This window comes from Pollachius pollachius (genome assembly GCF_949987615.1).
Source record: "Pollachius pollachius genome assembly, chromosome: 7".
In the NCBI taxonomy this organism is placed as follows: domain Eukaryota; kingdom Metazoa; phylum Chordata; class Actinopteri; order Gadiformes; family Gadidae; genus Pollachius; species Pollachius pollachius.
This window is the reverse complement of record NC_136940.1, coordinates 17,602,435-17,618,385: the sequence shown is the minus strand read 5'-3', so window position 1 is coordinate 17,618,385 and position 15,951 is coordinate 17,602,435. Positions and strand designations below refer to the sequence as shown.

Here is a 15,951-nt window from a genome sequence, read left to right as displayed (position 1 = left end):
GATTATCTGTGGTGGTACACTGCACCTATGCCTCTGTATGAGACAGTTCAGATTTTAGACCACTCCTAGCTCATATCAGATTGGTATGGGGAAATCCATCTTGGTTTATCAGAGTCAAATGCAACACTTCGCGATGGCGGGCAAGGGAGGGGCCTTTTTTTCCAGTCGCTTATTTTCACAGGAACAAGTTGTAACAGGATAGGAAACATCAGGCACACTACACAACCTCAAATCTATATCTGCCGTGCTTACACACAGATACTTCTTGACCAATTTTACACTTATATTAATGTACCATTAGTAACAGTCGAACACTGTCTTTTTGCTGTGGCTCTGAACCCTACAGTATACGTACATTGGTGCAGTCAGGAGGTTAGAGGAAGAGGAAGCAGGGCTGCAGCGAAGGAGAGCAGTGTCATGGCGTTTGTGACACCACTCGCTAGACACCCCTCGGTCGCTCTGAGCTCATCGTAGAGGGGGTGAGCAGGCCAGGGCACCATCATCTATCTCCCAACTAAACCTGACGCCTTGTCTGTGGGACATTAGACCGGTGCAATAGCGCCCCCTTGTGGTGCAGTACACACATAGGCTCTCCACCCAACACCACCACCGCAGTTGTCATCCATGGCCAGCTCGCTACTGCTTTAAGGTCCATCAAAAGAGCATGGTATAATATTACAAAGGTAAAATGCCAACAGGTGATTTGAGTTCATTAATATTTTACAGAACTAACAATAGGCATACAACTATAAAAACACGTTTCTCTCTGCTACGTACAGCCTGTTCTAATGTCACCACTCAAGTGTTGCTGGTTGCCATGGGAAACTTGGCAACATCGCCGCAAATTTGAGTCAAGGCAGTACAAGAGGTGCGTATGTAAACAGGAGACAAAAATAGAACGAGCCACTGGTTTAGTTTGTGGACTACACATCTAGACTACGGTACACTACCATGTGCTATATGCAGTAAATACGCAAGACTAGCAGGTTCCCCTAGAGTTATTTAAAGCCATAGAGAGATAGCAATCTTTACAGTCTTCAGCATGAGTTATTTTGCGAGCTTCTCAATTATATCCAGCAGTCAGAGCTTTTGTACCATCAACACAGCTTCAAGACATCAAGTTCACATAGTACTTTGAATGCTGTCCACATTTAATCCAATGGTACAGAGGGAGACCATGCACAGAATCGCTGGTCTGTCTTTACATGAAAGAAAGCAATTACCTTTAACTGAAAGAAAACACCATTACATGACGTCCATGTGTGGGGTCTAGGTATCCACCGTTTGCATCTTCTCTACAAGTCCCTCTGCTAAGGGGGCTTCAATATCATCTTGCCACTGAGATGATTGAAATAAACAATGTCCTTCAGCACTCAAATGTGGTCCGTCCGTTGACTACTACATGAGCTGTGCATGGTGAAGTGCCAGACTGGCCTTATTCTTTATTTTAGTTAAATGTAACCAACACAAAGCTGGTGACCACAGCGAATAAGGAATGCATACAAAACTAGCTGCAGTTGGAAAAAATAGATTAAAAAACAAAACAAACATCTAGACATTTTATTATGAAAATAAGACAACATTTGAACACAGCTTTCCTTCAATCATGCATTGCAGCTGACAGACATATGGTCAAGTGGAAGGTATTTCCTTTGTTAATATGTACACATAGTTCAATCTTTTCAGTCTACCACGGCAACTGATGTGTCTGATAAGAAATGAGAGTTTTGATGGACTATTGACCAGGATTGTGTTTGTCCGTGCATTTGTTGAATATGCCTGCGTTTAGGCCTGCAAGTGTAGACAGGATGATGGTGGATGGGTGTGCGTGTGTTTTTTGGGGCAGCGATAATGCTGCAGCCTGATCTCACTTGGCCTCCTGTGCTTTCTTGGCACTCTGCTTCTCTTTGGCCTTCGTGGAGAAAAGACACAGAAACATCAGAGGATGTTGTTTTATGTATGAAACAGCATAATATCAGGGTTGAAAACAAGTGCAGCGCATAAGGTTATGATGCCAGGCAGAGGCCATCATTAAGGTCAAAAGATATAAATGTGGTCTCCCCTGGTAATACTCTTCTGTAATAAAGGCCCTTTCTGCCATCTAGTGGACAGCTTTAATACTGTTCCGACAATATCCTATTTTCACTATAGTCTAAGGAAAATAACGTTTATTATGGGGTCATCATTGAACAAAACCCGATTTTGTAGTCTGGTTACCATCTGTCAATGCCTTATTTGAAACAAATACCACAATGCACATACATCCCTTTTGTTAAACAGCTTAAAACTTCATTTAGACATAACAATACAAACAAAAATAATTGTATTAGTTACCTTCTCCACTAGGGGTATCAACTGTTGATGCTCTGCTAGTGTTTTTAGTAGCTCCATAATGAAAGGTAGGTAGTTATGCTTTCGTCGAATATTTTCAACCTGTTAATTGCGGGAGAAAGAGATAAGCCATTTGTTTATTATTCAGCATTTTAACTTGCTTGCAAGTAAGAAAGCCCATCCATTATACCATATGCATTTTTGTGCCAAAAATTACAAAAAACCAAACTCATATTCTTTAGAACCTATGCTTTCACACAGTAAACAGGTTCTGTTTACTGTGTGAAAGCTCAAGTGTATCACACCTTAAGTGTGATCCACTTACATTGTTAGCAAACAGTCACAAAACATTGCTTGGCGTCATCTTCACAGACACAAGAGGCCCTTTATAACATTGTCAATTTGAATTTATTGCATATTCTACGTTGAAGTTAAATCTAATCAGAAAAGCTGAGAAAAGGACATGACTGCAACTGTTCAACGATAGCTCTTGATGAGGAATACTTCTATTGCACTAATTGTTTCGGTCAATAGCTTATGGGCTGAAATGTTATGCTCTGTTGTCAAACCCTTTACATACATTAGATACAGTAGCGCAAAGTATTCCAATATATATTTTTTAAGCATGTTGTCCAACTCCTTTTTCTGAACAAATATGCCAATATTCCAAAATGAATGTTACATTTTTGTTGATGACGTTGCCGTCAACAGGACTGGAGCAGTACATTTTTTTGTTTATTTTTCTCAATTTGATTAAAGCTCTTATTTATATAATTATTCTCATGTTTATATTACTCTGTTATGTCTGCTTTATGTTACTCTATTGTATTTCAATTGTTTTAAGTTATGTGCTGGGAGCTCAGCATTCATGTGAGAAGTCTCCTATTCAGAGTATAATTACTAAGGTCCTGTGTACTGAATGTTCAAGTTTTTGCACTTCAGTTAATGTGTAGAAGATAATGTTCACAGGATTAAAGAAGGGAGTTGACCAGTATTATTTTCCTATTTTTTTGTAATACCTTTGAATAATATGAATGAATCACAATACATCGCAGAATCGAATCACAATACTTTACAATGCTGTATCGCAAAATCGCAATAATGTTGAATTGTGGCCCAAATATCGCAATACTATCGAATCGTCACATTTTTGCCATTTCCCACCCCTAATAACCAACCTTATATCTTTTGAGTTTCTGATTCTCCTCCTCAATAAGCAACTGGTATTTGGCAATCTCTGACTGGATGGAGCTGAGAAAAGTGCTACTCTGGTCCGTGTCCATTGGTTCGTCCTGTGATGGGAGACAAGACACAAGACGATGAAATCAGAGGCTTCAAGTACATGTTGAACAGGCCATGCAACTATAAATCCCCAAATTATTTACAGTATGTCCATTATTTAATTATTTTTTGGACAAAATTTACAAATTTTAGATTTTTTTTGAGATTGAGATTGTTTGAGATTTTTTTTTGAGATTGTATAGCATACATTGCATCTGTAGTTTGGGCTAGTAGTAGGGATATAATATGTCTATAAAATCAATTTTTGCACGGTTCAGAAGGCAGAACTGAGTGAGCAGCTTGACCCCACTTGCCTCTGTAAGCTGGGTCTGAAGCTCTGCTATCTTCCGCTCATACACCATCTTCCTGTCCGAAACGATGGCCATCAGGTTGAAGCGGATCTCCCCTTCACTGTACCTTTTGGTGGGGATGGCAGGGTAAAACAGGGACCACATATTAGGCACTTACAGTAATCAAACAAATAGACTTGCCTACTTAAAAACAGAAACAAAAATGACAAAAGGAAACAACATTGCGCTTTTGGACACAGTAACATTTAATATAACAGAGAATAGCATTTAGTAGTTAAACTAGACAAAGAAGGACACTCACTTCTGTATTCTCTTCTCAATCACTGGGCGAACTGCATTGATCCAGTCATCCTGGTTGCAAACACCTAAAAAGAAAAAGCATCAATATCTTTATAAAAAAATCGGTTAAAAGTCAACAACTGGCCATGGCCCAAAGACAATGTGGCATCATCACGGTTCCGGTAATTGTGTTAATTCCACAGGTATCAGGCAACATATTTCCCCTACCCAAGTCAATTGGTCCCTCCCGGAGTCCATCCAGCTCATACAGTCTACCATTGACAGGAACGTAGCTGACAAAGTGAAAGGCATCCTCATCCTTCGCTGAAGACTTTGCATCAAATTCAAACATTTGCTGTCTGATGATCACAAAAGACAACATGAATCATGGAGGACATTGTACGATACAGCAAGCTTATTTCATAAACATCAATTTGGCTTCTGATGGCCATTATCTGACATTTTATAGAGCAAATGATTGATCTAAAGAAATATCATAGATTAATTTACAGAAAAGTTTCCTGCATAACGACACCACTGTGTAATGCTTTCATAACAAGCTGCTTGCTGAAGCTTACCTGGCAAAGCCGTTGTGAACTTGTCTGATAACTTCAGAGTTGCTTAGAGCCAGGCCTTTCATCTAAAAAACATAACAAGTCAGAAGAAGTATCACACTGCTGCATAAACCAGTCACAGCATGAACAGAGTGCTTGCAACAATCGTAAAGTTGCAATGGATTCAGATTCAGGAAGCTTGATTAATGGGCAACATATTGGATGCAAATAAGATACTTAAAGTCACAAGAACAAATTAAAGAAGAATGAAGAACAAGATTTGCTATGAAAATAACTACATACTGCAGCGTCAAAACTTTGGGAGAACTCTCTGAACTCTGTCAGTGTTTCCCCCAGCAACATGTCAGAGTGGGAACAGTTCAGCAGCACACTGACTAGGGCCTGGGTGGCACAGGCATTGTTTATGACCTGGAAAAAAACACAACACAGTGAAATGAAACAGATTAATCCTTGGAACAAATATTATATAGATAACAATATAAGCAAGCAACAAAATGGAAAAACAATTTAAATATGAGAATATTCCAGCAAACCTGTTTGGCAAAGAAGATATTTTCTAGCCTCGAATCTTGTACTATCGAGCCGGCAGGCTCCTCGCCTGGCTGCCACTTGAACAGGAAAATCAATCCGTGAACTGGTCTGAAAAACAAGTGACAAACTCAATACCCCGTCGATACCGATTTGTGTCAGCAATTCAGTGGGATGAAGCTGCGTGTTGTGTTCTTACTTGAGGTTGTCAAAGTTCTCTGGCTCCATGCTCCATATCTCCTCAACCTGGGCACCTTTACAGCCTGATAAGAAAAACCACACGGTGGTAGTAAATATTTTGTATATATGAATACGTTTCATCAGATTTACAGTAAGCATTAGCAATGCACAAACGACGAGTCTTGCATCACCGCCTGGTACACTGTGGACGCTGAGTAACGCTAGCTCGCTTACATACTATGTGTTATTCGATGCTACATCTTGTGGAAAGTGGAGGAATCTGGAAAGAATGCGCTCTAGCAATCCCGTCCGATAGTCTTGTCGAGGACTAGGACTCATTAATTTCTCCCGTGACATCACAAAAACATCCTTGCTTGTGAGAGGATGACAAGTCTGCAAGCTGACAAGCTCCTGGTATGCTAACCGCTAACCTAGCTAGCCTTGTTTGTTACCACGTTAGATACAACAACATCTCGACCACGTACCGAAGCCTTTGATCAGCTCTGTGAACACTCCCGGGTCACTCTCCATCAGACACCATTCCCCTGCACTTCCAGCCATGGTTGTTTGTGATCTAACCAAACGTGCACACACACCGACAAAACAAAAAAAGTAGCTGTGATGATAGTGCTGCTAGAGGCTACACTCAGTGGCTCATTCTCTTCAGGAGACCCAGTGACGTAGACGAGTACTGAGCCGTGAGGTGGCGCGCGTTTTGCGACCTAGCGCATCGCTTTACGTTGATCAATGGAGATCGTGTTTGCACAACAGGCAGTGGAAAAACAATATTACTATTTTCTTGTTTCCGAACGTAATTAAATTTGAATCATAATTGTAATGTCCCCACCATATGAACGGTATATTTTCAGAATATGTGTCAAACAATTAATACAATGGTGCAGTAATAAATGCATATTATAGGCAGGTGTTCCAAGTCATCAATCATAAACCAGAGGGGTAAAGAAGCTCCTTTGATTGCACATTTTTGTATAGGTGCATTTATAACTCCACTTTAGCTCCAGTCAAATGTGTAGGACTATTGCAAACATGATCCAGCGTAATGACATGTAGCATCAGTATGCTATAAATTAAAACGTTGCGTAATTATTTAAAACAGCAGCTTTAATAAGACTGTACAACCATAGATAAGACGGATAAAACGGTAACGTAACATCAAGTATTCAATGTATTGCTATAAACAAATAGCATGGTAATACTTAAGCAATGTACTATGTTTAGAATACAATCAAAAGAACATTCAATAAATAGAGTTCCGGATAAAACTGCAAGAACGGTTAGTCATTTAGTCGCTTCAAAATGGCCGCTGCCCAAGCCTTCAGAGGATGTACAGCAGGGAGCACACTGTTCGATGAGGGGCAGTAGCTTCCCCTGCTGGTGGAGCTGTTGGGTGTCCGAGCCACCTCCAATGCAGTTCCCATTGATGAAGACCCTTGGAACCTAAAGAAATGGCAACTCTTTTTTAAACCACATTTGTTTCAACAAGTTCGAAATGAGTATTGCCACGATGTCTCATGCATCAATTGACACTCCTTATGGATAACAGTGTATTAATCTTGAAGGGAAAAGTGTTATAGCAGCCTAAGTGGACAGAACAATGTGGATACGATAGATTAAATTTCTCTCTCTCGGTATGTACAATGTATGTGCAATAAAAAACAGCAGCAGAAGACAATATTCTGCCAGCATATGGAAATAATATGGACAGTGCGGAGTGAGGTTGTATTAGGAAATATTAGGGTTATAATAACACATTATAGGTTTATCTGTTTGTAAGCCCTGCCTAGAGCCATATAGACATGCACTTCAATATACATACAACCTTAGTTTGCCATGGGAGAGCAAAGTATAATGTAACTTTATTATTAATAATTGAGGCACGGCTGCCTTCTTACCGTTCTGGCCCCAGTCATCTGAGCTAAGGCCTCTTGAACTCTTCTCCCATCATTATGCTCATCCAGCTCAATCACTTTGTAATTTGCACCAATTTCATTAAACACATTTTTGGCCATCCTACAATATGGGCAGGTCGTCTTGGAAAATATCACAATACAGTTATGTGACACAACCTCCTGAAATGACCAAAAGAAACCTGGTTAGAATAAATGTATAAAACAAATCTGAATTGTCCTAGTTAGTATGCCCTTGTTCAGTCCTTTGTTGTTAAGATTGCACACTCTCAAATCAAATTGATTGAAAGCAAATCCATTTTAAATCTTGGAAACGTACAGAAAGGCCCTCCTCACAACTTCATCCCAAAATACAGTTTCAGCTAATGAACATGAACAAAGGTGGTTTGTTAGGACAGCTTAAGAATATACCCTAATGGAAATACCATAACAGTCAGAAACATCTCACCTGGACGTATTGTGAACATCCTGGGCCAGGCAAACTAGCAGATGAGGATGTGAAATTCCCCATTCTGAAAAGCAAATACGTTCACCATTCACTATAGCTTACTACACCGTCGATTTTTTCAAAATTTTCAACATGATTTGTCTCAAGCCACTCAGCAATCATTGTTAATAGCAATTGACCTTCGAAACTTAAAGACATAATAGTAAGACACGGATCTTTGATTTAAAATAATACTGAACACCATCCAGAAACCTTTAGTCTGGGAATCATTGCCTCCATGATTATATGGACAGATCGTTTTAACATACACATTTGATTTTGCAATATATGTTGGTCAGTATATGGGCAGGTGCAGTTTGACTGTATAATGTGCTTAGTCAGGATTAGTGGTTGATTTAAAACTAAAATTGTCCACTTGTGTGCGCCGTGGGTCATTCAAGAGGATACTATACTAATATACCACAGGCCACACGTACCAAGTCGATATGAGTAGCCGATATAACAGTAATTAAAACATGCAGACTGTTAGTAGAACATTAAACTATATTACATATAACGTATATATGCAGACCTTCGGCAACCGTCCCTTGCGAGTCTAGAGAGACACCCCCCTCGAGCAAACATTGCTAAAAATATTAACAACACACAATAGTCAGTCTTTTGGACAAAAGGAAACATGCGGCTACTGTTTACGTGATTTTACTAGCAAAAACAAGGTGTCTGGAAAGGCTGCTAGTTGCTATCACCTCTTTGTCCCTCTGTTTACTATTATATCACGCCTTACGTGTTCCCCGGAAGTAGTTCCTTACTGTGCATTCACACCAAAAGCTGTAAAGCGTTTTGAGCGATACACGCCCATTCACTTTCTATTAGACATGAGCGATAAAGCGATAGGAGCGATAAAACGCTTGAGCGATAGCTTTAAAGCTGTAAAGCTGTAAATGAAAGTTGAAAACAGCTCAACTCTATGCAAATGAGCCAGTCGCGTTTCGGCTGTAAATGACTGCCAGCCAATCGGAATGTAGATGTCTCTCGCCGGCATGGGTCCCGGTAAACATGTGCAAGAACTTTAGTTCCTAGTTCCTACCACACATTTTGTTCCTTCATGGTGCGTGAGATTTTGAGTTGCGTGTCCCGAGCTCAAATGTCCCGGTTTCCACCAACCACTATCCCCTTTTGTCCGCGATTGCATAGCTAACGTGGTCTTATTATAGCCCGATCATTAACTAAAAACACATAGAAAGAATAAAGCATCCAACATATATTTTCATATATTTGTTGCGATGTTGCATACAGCTTTTGGTGTGAACGTACAGTTATGCATGATACCGCCGCGTCTAGGGGCCGCTAGGGGCCGCTAGTGGTACCCTTCTTCATGTTATGACTCACCCTGTTATGGTTTAGTATGCCAGAAAAATATTGAGTATGTCCCAATACATAGTATGGAAAATGTAGAATGCCAAAAATACCATGATGTTGTATTACATCCATTCACGTGTCGCATGATGCAAGCCAGCATGCTTTCTGGGCTATTCTGCCCCACAATCCTCTACGCAGCAGAAGATATGAGGGTGGCAGATGTGTGAATTGACATCACCTGCCTACGTTCCAATTGTATCCATACTGTGTGCAACAGTACGTACGTTGTAAGGTTAGCTGCTGTACGAAATACATGTCAAACTAAAAAGTATGCGATTTGGAACGCAGCCTGCTGAAAGACTGATCTTCGTGCACCTGTACACACTGATGCCAGGACCGACGCACCCTGCAGGGCCCCGCAACAATGCGCTGGACGTCTGGTAGTGCTTCATCTTGGATAATCCATGCACAACAATATGATGAGCCTAATGAAAGAAAAATTACCAAGCACATGCAATATATTTGTTGCGTTATGCAAGGGCGTAGGAACCGGGGGGGACAGGGGGGACGTGTCCCCTCCAATATTGGAGAAAGGCGCATTTGTCCCACCTAAAAATTATACCGGGGGAGAAAAATATTTTATTTTATTTTGAAAGCGCAACGCAGCGTTTTGTCACCGCTTCTTATTCTTAAAAACTGGATGTTTGAGCGTGCAATTAAAGAATTTATTTGATATCAGTTCATTACTGCCATTCAAAATGTGTTTTCCTTTACATTTACAAATGTATCTTTTTAGTAGAAAAAAATATATTTGTGAATTTTTTCAGCGTAGTTAATTTATGACATATTTCTGTTCAAACCATTAACGGATCTGTCAGGTTTCCGATATGTGTCCCCCCCAATGTTAAACTCATTCCTACGCCCCTGGCGTTATGTATTTAATTCAAGAAGCGTTACCTTTTAACGGGCTATGAAGTAGGTACAGGCAATAAAGTAGTAGTAAAGCAGGGTTGCATTTACACAGCATGTTAGCAATAGAAAGCCAGATGACTTTCAAAATGTGTTCATGACACATTCAATATGGGCTACCCCTTTTGTTTAAGATTAATGGGAACAAATTCAAGGGATGCTATAGAGAAGGTTGGTGTAACAGCTGTAGCTCTATTACGTTAGTTCCCAAGATTTGAGCAAGTTTACCCGGGCCAAGACAACAGGGGCGCAACTGCCTACTTTCTGGGGGGTAGGCAGACACATAGCAGGCGCCAACTATGGTTGTGAATATTGCTACAAGATCAATGCACCCCCCATAAATGTCCATTCTTCTGTAATGTATGTCTACAGTTTATGCTGTTAGGTGCAATGATCATGACAAGTGGCATATTTATGGGAGTAAGGAATAGAGTACAAGATTAATAGTCCTTGAATATTTCAAAGATGCGATATGGGATCTATTATGTGTGTATGTGTGTGGGGGGGTGTGTGTGTGTGTGTGTGTGTGTGTGTGTGTGTGTGTGTGTGTGTGTGTGTGAAATTTAATTACATGTATGCAAATAAGAATAACACAATCACAAAATAATGTATTTGTTGACAGTGTATAGTGTAAGTTTGCAGTTGTTTGAGTATTTATTATGAAATCAACTACAACTACCTTGTGCAGCTAAATCTGTCTGTCTCTCATCCCAGAGGGCCGCAGCCTCCTGGGATAATGGATGTGAAAAAGGAAATGGATGATGAACACTGTGGGGATCCGGAGGAAAAGGTACCGCATGAAATGGGATGAGGGCTATTCTGAACAAGAACATAATAATCATTAGCCTGCACCCATTTATTTTTTAACTGTAAGCTAAATATTTTCTTACAATGACATTGCTTTGCACAAAATATGTATTTTCACAGATCTATTGTTTTTAAATACTTCTGCATTCCTGCTGTTATGTTATTTTGATAATGTTATTTAATTCAGACGTCTGTTTCTTCCGTCACATTAGGTTTCTTTCGTAGGCCAAAGGGCTGCACGGACATCAATTTTCTTACAAGTTTGGGAAGGAAGATCCGTATAATGTTGTTTTTATTTATGTAAAATATATAAAATATATATAATTATGAAAATGTAGCAGAGAGCAAGTAAGTGGGTGTGTGGGGGGGAGTGCATGACGGTATATGACAGGGAACATAATCACTATAAACTAATGCAAAAAAGGAACACAAAGTTACTTACGCAGCCATTGACTTCTTAACATGGTCTGCAGCATTAACGCCTCCCAACCTCTTCAGATGTTTACTCTGAAAAGGAGCAACAAGAAATTAAAAATATAACCAGAAAAAGTGGTCGGTAGAGTCAAGACCTCCACAAACCAGTCACGTGATGAGGATGAGGAGTTTGTAATTAAGCCAATTGTCATAATGAAACTTTGCCAGCACTTTACAAGATTAATTACTTAACCCTTTTGTTGTCTTCGTTTTTTTATGGCACTTGTTGTCCTCTGGGGTACATTAGCTACTACTAGCATAACACACACGACCGGAGGAAAACATACTGTGCACGCTCTATAGGCCCCATGCGCCTGTAATATGTGCACCCCTCTTCGTCTAGTCTGTCTCTTCTGTTGTCTCTGATCAAAACGTAAAATGCCCCATGAAGCTGAACTTATTAGATCCGTTTGAGTGTGTTTGTCTTGTACCCAATCAGGGAGAGGCATAAGAATATCTCTACAAATCTTTAGCGTTGAAATTCAGGGCTTAATGATGAACTGAACTGAAATAATCAACATCGATAACGTGTTCGTTATGACCATTATAAAAAAAATGACACTTAAAAAAATATTTAAAATATCAATATATAGCTTTTTTTAGCAACAAAAGAAAATGCGTCTTTTAGTATTAGAGCGCCGATGACTTCACTGGCATGGTAGGACTAGGTCGTTGCTGCAGACACGCAGTCTTCTACACTCCACGGCGGAAAATAGTGATTTTAATATGGCTGGTTATGCGTTTGAGCCTGTGAGGGACATGCCTGTAGTCAGTGTTGGGAAAGTTCACTTTCTACGTGAACTAGTTCAAAGTTCAATTCACAAATTTGAAAATGAACTAGTTCAGTTAAATGTGCATAATTCAAAAATTTTAACTAGTTCATAGTTCTTTTTTTCAATATGTTTCTGTGAGCTATTCGTTTTTTCCGGTATTTTGAACATTGAGACCCTTTTGTGTTTGGTCTAGGATGAAATAGAGCAATGAAATCAAGTATCGAAGCGAAATACTGATTCTATCGTGTTTTATTGCACATTTAGCGCATTTTGTAAATCCCATTGATTTCTGTTGGAAGACTCATTGCTCGTTGGCCGGAAACGGAAAGGGGGGTTGTTCACGTTTGGTTATAGTCTTTTCGCTCGGTTCTAGCCCTACTGATGAGGGAGAACCGAGCGAAAAGACTACAACTAAACGTAAAGAGCCCCCCTTTCCGTTTCCGGCCAACAAGCAATGATTCTATGAGGTATTCTAGTCTGCTGAGCTTTGAGCCAGAGAGCTAACGTTATGGATTGTACATATTTATAATTCGAAATTCGTCTCAGCCTTTATACCACAGATACTCTAGGGTCTATAGCATATAACTGCGTTGTCTGATTACAGTTTAATTCATTTTTCACAATTTAACAGCTCTCGTTTTGAAGAATAATCAGTGCACTATTCGTTTCAATGGGAGTCGCGCCGGTCTATACTTTCAACATAAAGTGTAAATATTTATATTTTGAAATTCGTCCCAGCCTTTATACGACAGATACTATAGGGTCTATAGTATATAACCGCATTTTCTGATTACAGTTTAATGAAACAGTAAGCTGACAACACTGCAACTGCAAATTAACCACACGGAGATTACCATGGCAACCGGTCAAACAACATGGTGTTCTGCGCGCGTATCCGCCGTGTTGATAAACAAATAACCCCCATATTGAACGAAGTTAAACCAAGTGAGGGTGCCGTTCACAGACACCAGAATGAACGAGTTCTCAGTAACGTTCATCAGGCAGTAACACAGTACGTTCAGTTCGCCCAAAATATTAACGAGTTCATGAACTTCATGAACTAGACTGCCACACGGTGGAGAGGGATCAATTTCATTTACATTTACATTTACATTTAGGGCATTTAGCAGACGCTTTTATCCAAAGCGACTTACAATAAGTGCATTTGTTACAATAAGTACATTTGTCATGAGAAGTGAAACAATATATCGCTGTCGGTACAGTAAAGACGTTCATAGAACCAAGTGCAAGTATTACAATCGCTAGGCTAACCCATTCCCCGTGTAAAGCAGCGATAGCAGCTACTGTAGATGCTACACAATTAAGTACTTTGAATAAGTGCAATGTACAAGTGCCAGGACGTACAACATTCAATGGTGGCTGTGCATTGGTTTCTATGCAGAGTCGAGATGAACTCTGAACAGGTGAGTTTTGAGTCTTTTGCGGAAGCTGGTGAGCGACTCTGCGGTCCTGACATCGGTAGGGAGCTCGTTCCACCACTGAGGTCCCAAAACAGAGAAAAGTTGTGACTTTGCTGATCGATCTTTGCTTGCTCTTAGCGATGGCGGTACCAGACGTCCAGCTGAGGTAGTTGAGCGGAGGGATCGAGCTGGGGTGTGTGGCTTTACTAATGCTTGGAGGTAGGCAGGGGCAGTTCCATCGACTGCCTTGTATGCCAGTGCCATCATCTTGAATCTGATGCGAGCTATTACAGGGAGCCAGTGGAGGTCTCGGAAGAGGGGTTTACATGTGAGAACTTTGGTAGGTTGAACACGAGGCGCGCTGCCGCATTCTGGATGCGCTGCAAGGGTTTAATCGCAGAGGCAGGGAGTCCAGACAGGAGCGAGTTGCAGTAGTCGAGGCAGGAGATGACCAGTGATTGGACTAGAAGCTGAGCTGCTTCCCTTGTGAGGAAGGGCCGGATCCTGCGGATGTTGTAAAGTGCAAATCTGCAGGATCGGGCCACCGCAGTGCTGTTTGCGGTGCAGCATAACTGATTGTCCAACACTACACCAAAGTTTTTGGCAGTTGGAGAAGGAGATACAGTGATGTTCTCAACAGTGACCAGTAAGTCCATGTGTGGGCAATCTTTCCCTGGTATTAGGAGGAGCTCAGTTTTGTTGAGGTTAAGCCTCAGGTGATGGGCAGTTGTCCAGGTGCTGACTTCTGCCAGACATTCAGATATGCGTGTTGCAATCAGGGCTTTGTCAGATGAGGGAAAGGAGAGAAATAGCTGAGTGTCGTCAGCATAGCAGTGATAGGAAAAGCCGTGGGATGTAATTACAGAGCCCAGAGATCTGGTGTAGAGGGAGAACAGAAGAGGCCCCAGTACTGAGCCTTGAGGGACACCTGTATCAAGCGTGCAAGGTTTGGACAAGGAGCCATTCCATGTTACCTGATAAATGCGATTCATCAGGTAGGATGTGAACCAGGAAAGGGCAGAATCAGCTATGCCAAGCTCGGCGAGAGTGGCGAGGAGGATCTGGTGGTTCAAAGTGTCAAATGCTGCAGACAATTCAAGGAGAATGAGAACCGATGAGAGGGACGAAGCTCTGGCCGCCCGGAGGGACTCAGTCACCGCGAGGAGAGCCGTCTCAGTGGAGTGTGCTTTTTTGAAGCCTGACTGGTGAGGGTCAAGCAGGTTGCTAGATGAGAGATAGGAGGACAGTTGGTTAGCGACGGCACGTTCCAATGTTTTAGAGAGGAATGAAAGAAGAGATACCGGTCTGTAATTCTGGATGTCAGTGGTATCAAGCGTTTTTTGAGGAGAGGCTTTATTCTGGCAGTCTTGAAAGACGTTGGAACAATGCCAGAAGTGAGGGAGGAGTTAATAAGTGCGGTTAGAAATGGCAGGATGTCGTTTGACACAGCCTGGAGGAGGGAGGAAGGGATAGTGTCAAGGGGGCAGGTGGTGGCATGGTTAGATGTTATAATTCTGTTGACCTCGTCTGAGGTGAGAGGGATGAATTGGGTAAAGACAGAGGTGGGGGTCGGGGGAGGGAGGATGGTGGCAGTGATAAAAGAGGAGCTAATGTCCTTTACTTTCTGGGTAAAGAAGGTAACAAAGTCATCAGCAGTGAGGCAGGAAGGAGGAGGAGGGGAGGGAGGGTTGAGGAGGGAAGAGAACAAGGAAAACAGTTTCCTGGGGTTTGAGGCAGAGGAGTTAATTTTGGTCCGGTAGAAGGCAGATTTGGCTGTTGACACAGTGGAGGTGAAACCTGAGAGAAGAAGGAGATAGTGAGATAGATCATTAGGACAGTCTGATTTCTTCCATTTCCTCTCAGCTGCCCGCAACTCTGCTCTATGGGTCCGCAGAGATTCAGACAGCCAAGGAGGGGGGGGGGGGGGGGGGGGGGGGGGGGGGTCAAGATCGTGCCGGTCTGGAGTAGAAGGGACAGAGGGAGTCCAAAGAGGAGGAGAGGGAAGAAGGCAGGGTGTCAGAGGATTCCTCTGTGGATAGTTGAGAGAATTGTTCAATAGAAGGTAGTGAAGACAGAACAGTTGAGGCAAACGTAGAGGGAGAGAGAGTTTTGAGGTTGCGGCGGGTGGTGACAATGTGGGGACTAGAAAGGAGGGGGGGAGAGGACTTTAAGGGGAGAGAAAAAGCAACAAAATGATTGTCAGACACGGGGAGTGGGGTAACAGAGAGAGCAGAGGTGCCACAGGACCTTGTGAATATCAGGTCAAGCTGGTTCCCTGCCCTGTGTG

At 41.6% G+C, this 15,951-nt stretch overlaps 3 protein-coding genes across 3 annotated transcripts in view; 1 reads left to right on the top strand and 2 right to left on the bottom strand.

Moving 5' to 3' along the window:
* Positions 1–15,951, top strand: part of LOC307078640 (regulator of G-protein signaling 5-like) — a 141,449-nt gene that overhangs the window by 2,233 nt on the left and 123,265 nt on the right. The gene's annotated exons all lie outside the window — the stretch shown is intronic.
* On the bottom strand, positions 1,547–6,168 carry uchl5 (ubiquitin carboxyl-terminal hydrolase L5). Its single transcript, XM_079740561.1, has 11 exons — positions 5,971–6,168; positions 5,505–5,568; positions 5,311–5,416; positions 5,060–5,185; positions 4,781–4,842; positions 4,431–4,561; positions 4,225–4,288; positions 3,927–4,029; positions 3,510–3,623; positions 2,335–2,433; positions 1,547–1,912 (listed from the first exon to the last, which is right to left on the bottom strand). The coding sequence occupies exons 1-11, from the start codon at positions 6,044–6,046 to the stop codon at positions 1,868–1,870; spliced, it is 990 nt and encodes a 329-aa protein (XP_079596687.1). The 5' UTR covers positions 6,047–6,168; the 3' UTR covers positions 1,547–1,867.
* glrx2 (glutaredoxin 2) lies at positions 6,609–8,842 on the bottom strand. Its single transcript, XM_079740563.1, has 4 exons — positions 8,433–8,842; positions 7,862–7,925; positions 7,399–7,575; positions 6,609–6,943 (listed from the first exon to the last, which is right to left on the bottom strand). The coding sequence occupies exons 1-4, from the start codon at positions 8,537–8,539 to the stop codon at positions 6,785–6,787; spliced, it is 507 nt and encodes a 168-aa protein (XP_079596689.1). The 5' UTR covers positions 8,540–8,842; the 3' UTR covers positions 6,609–6,784.

Bases quoted from the DNA above. Each gene is read 5' to 3' on its own strand.
- uchl5 (XM_079740561.1), bottom strand. From the start codon at position 6,046: ATGGCTGGAAGTGCAGGGGAATGGTGTCTGATGGAGAGTGACCCGGGA. The intron at 5,186-5,310 runs GTTTGCTGGAAT...GTTTTTTTCCAG, and splicing joins ATATCTTCTTTGCCAAACAG to GTCATAAACAATGCCTGTGC. The intron at 4,843-5,059 runs GTATGTAGTTAT...TATGTTTTTTAG, and splicing joins CCCAAAGTTTTGACGCTGCA to ATGAAAGGCCTGGCTCTAAG.
- glrx2 (XM_079740563.1), bottom strand. From the start codon at position 8,539: ATGTTTCCTTTTGTCCAAAAGACTGACTATTGTGTGTTGTTAATATTT. The intron at 7,926-8,432 runs GTCTGCATATAT...TTTGCTTTTCAG, and splicing joins GCAAGGGACGGTTGCCGAAG to AATGGGGAATTTCACATCCT. The intron at 7,576-7,861 runs GTGAGATGTTTC...TGGTCATTTCAG, and splicing joins GATGTTCACAATACGTCCAG to GAGGTTGTGTCACATAACTG.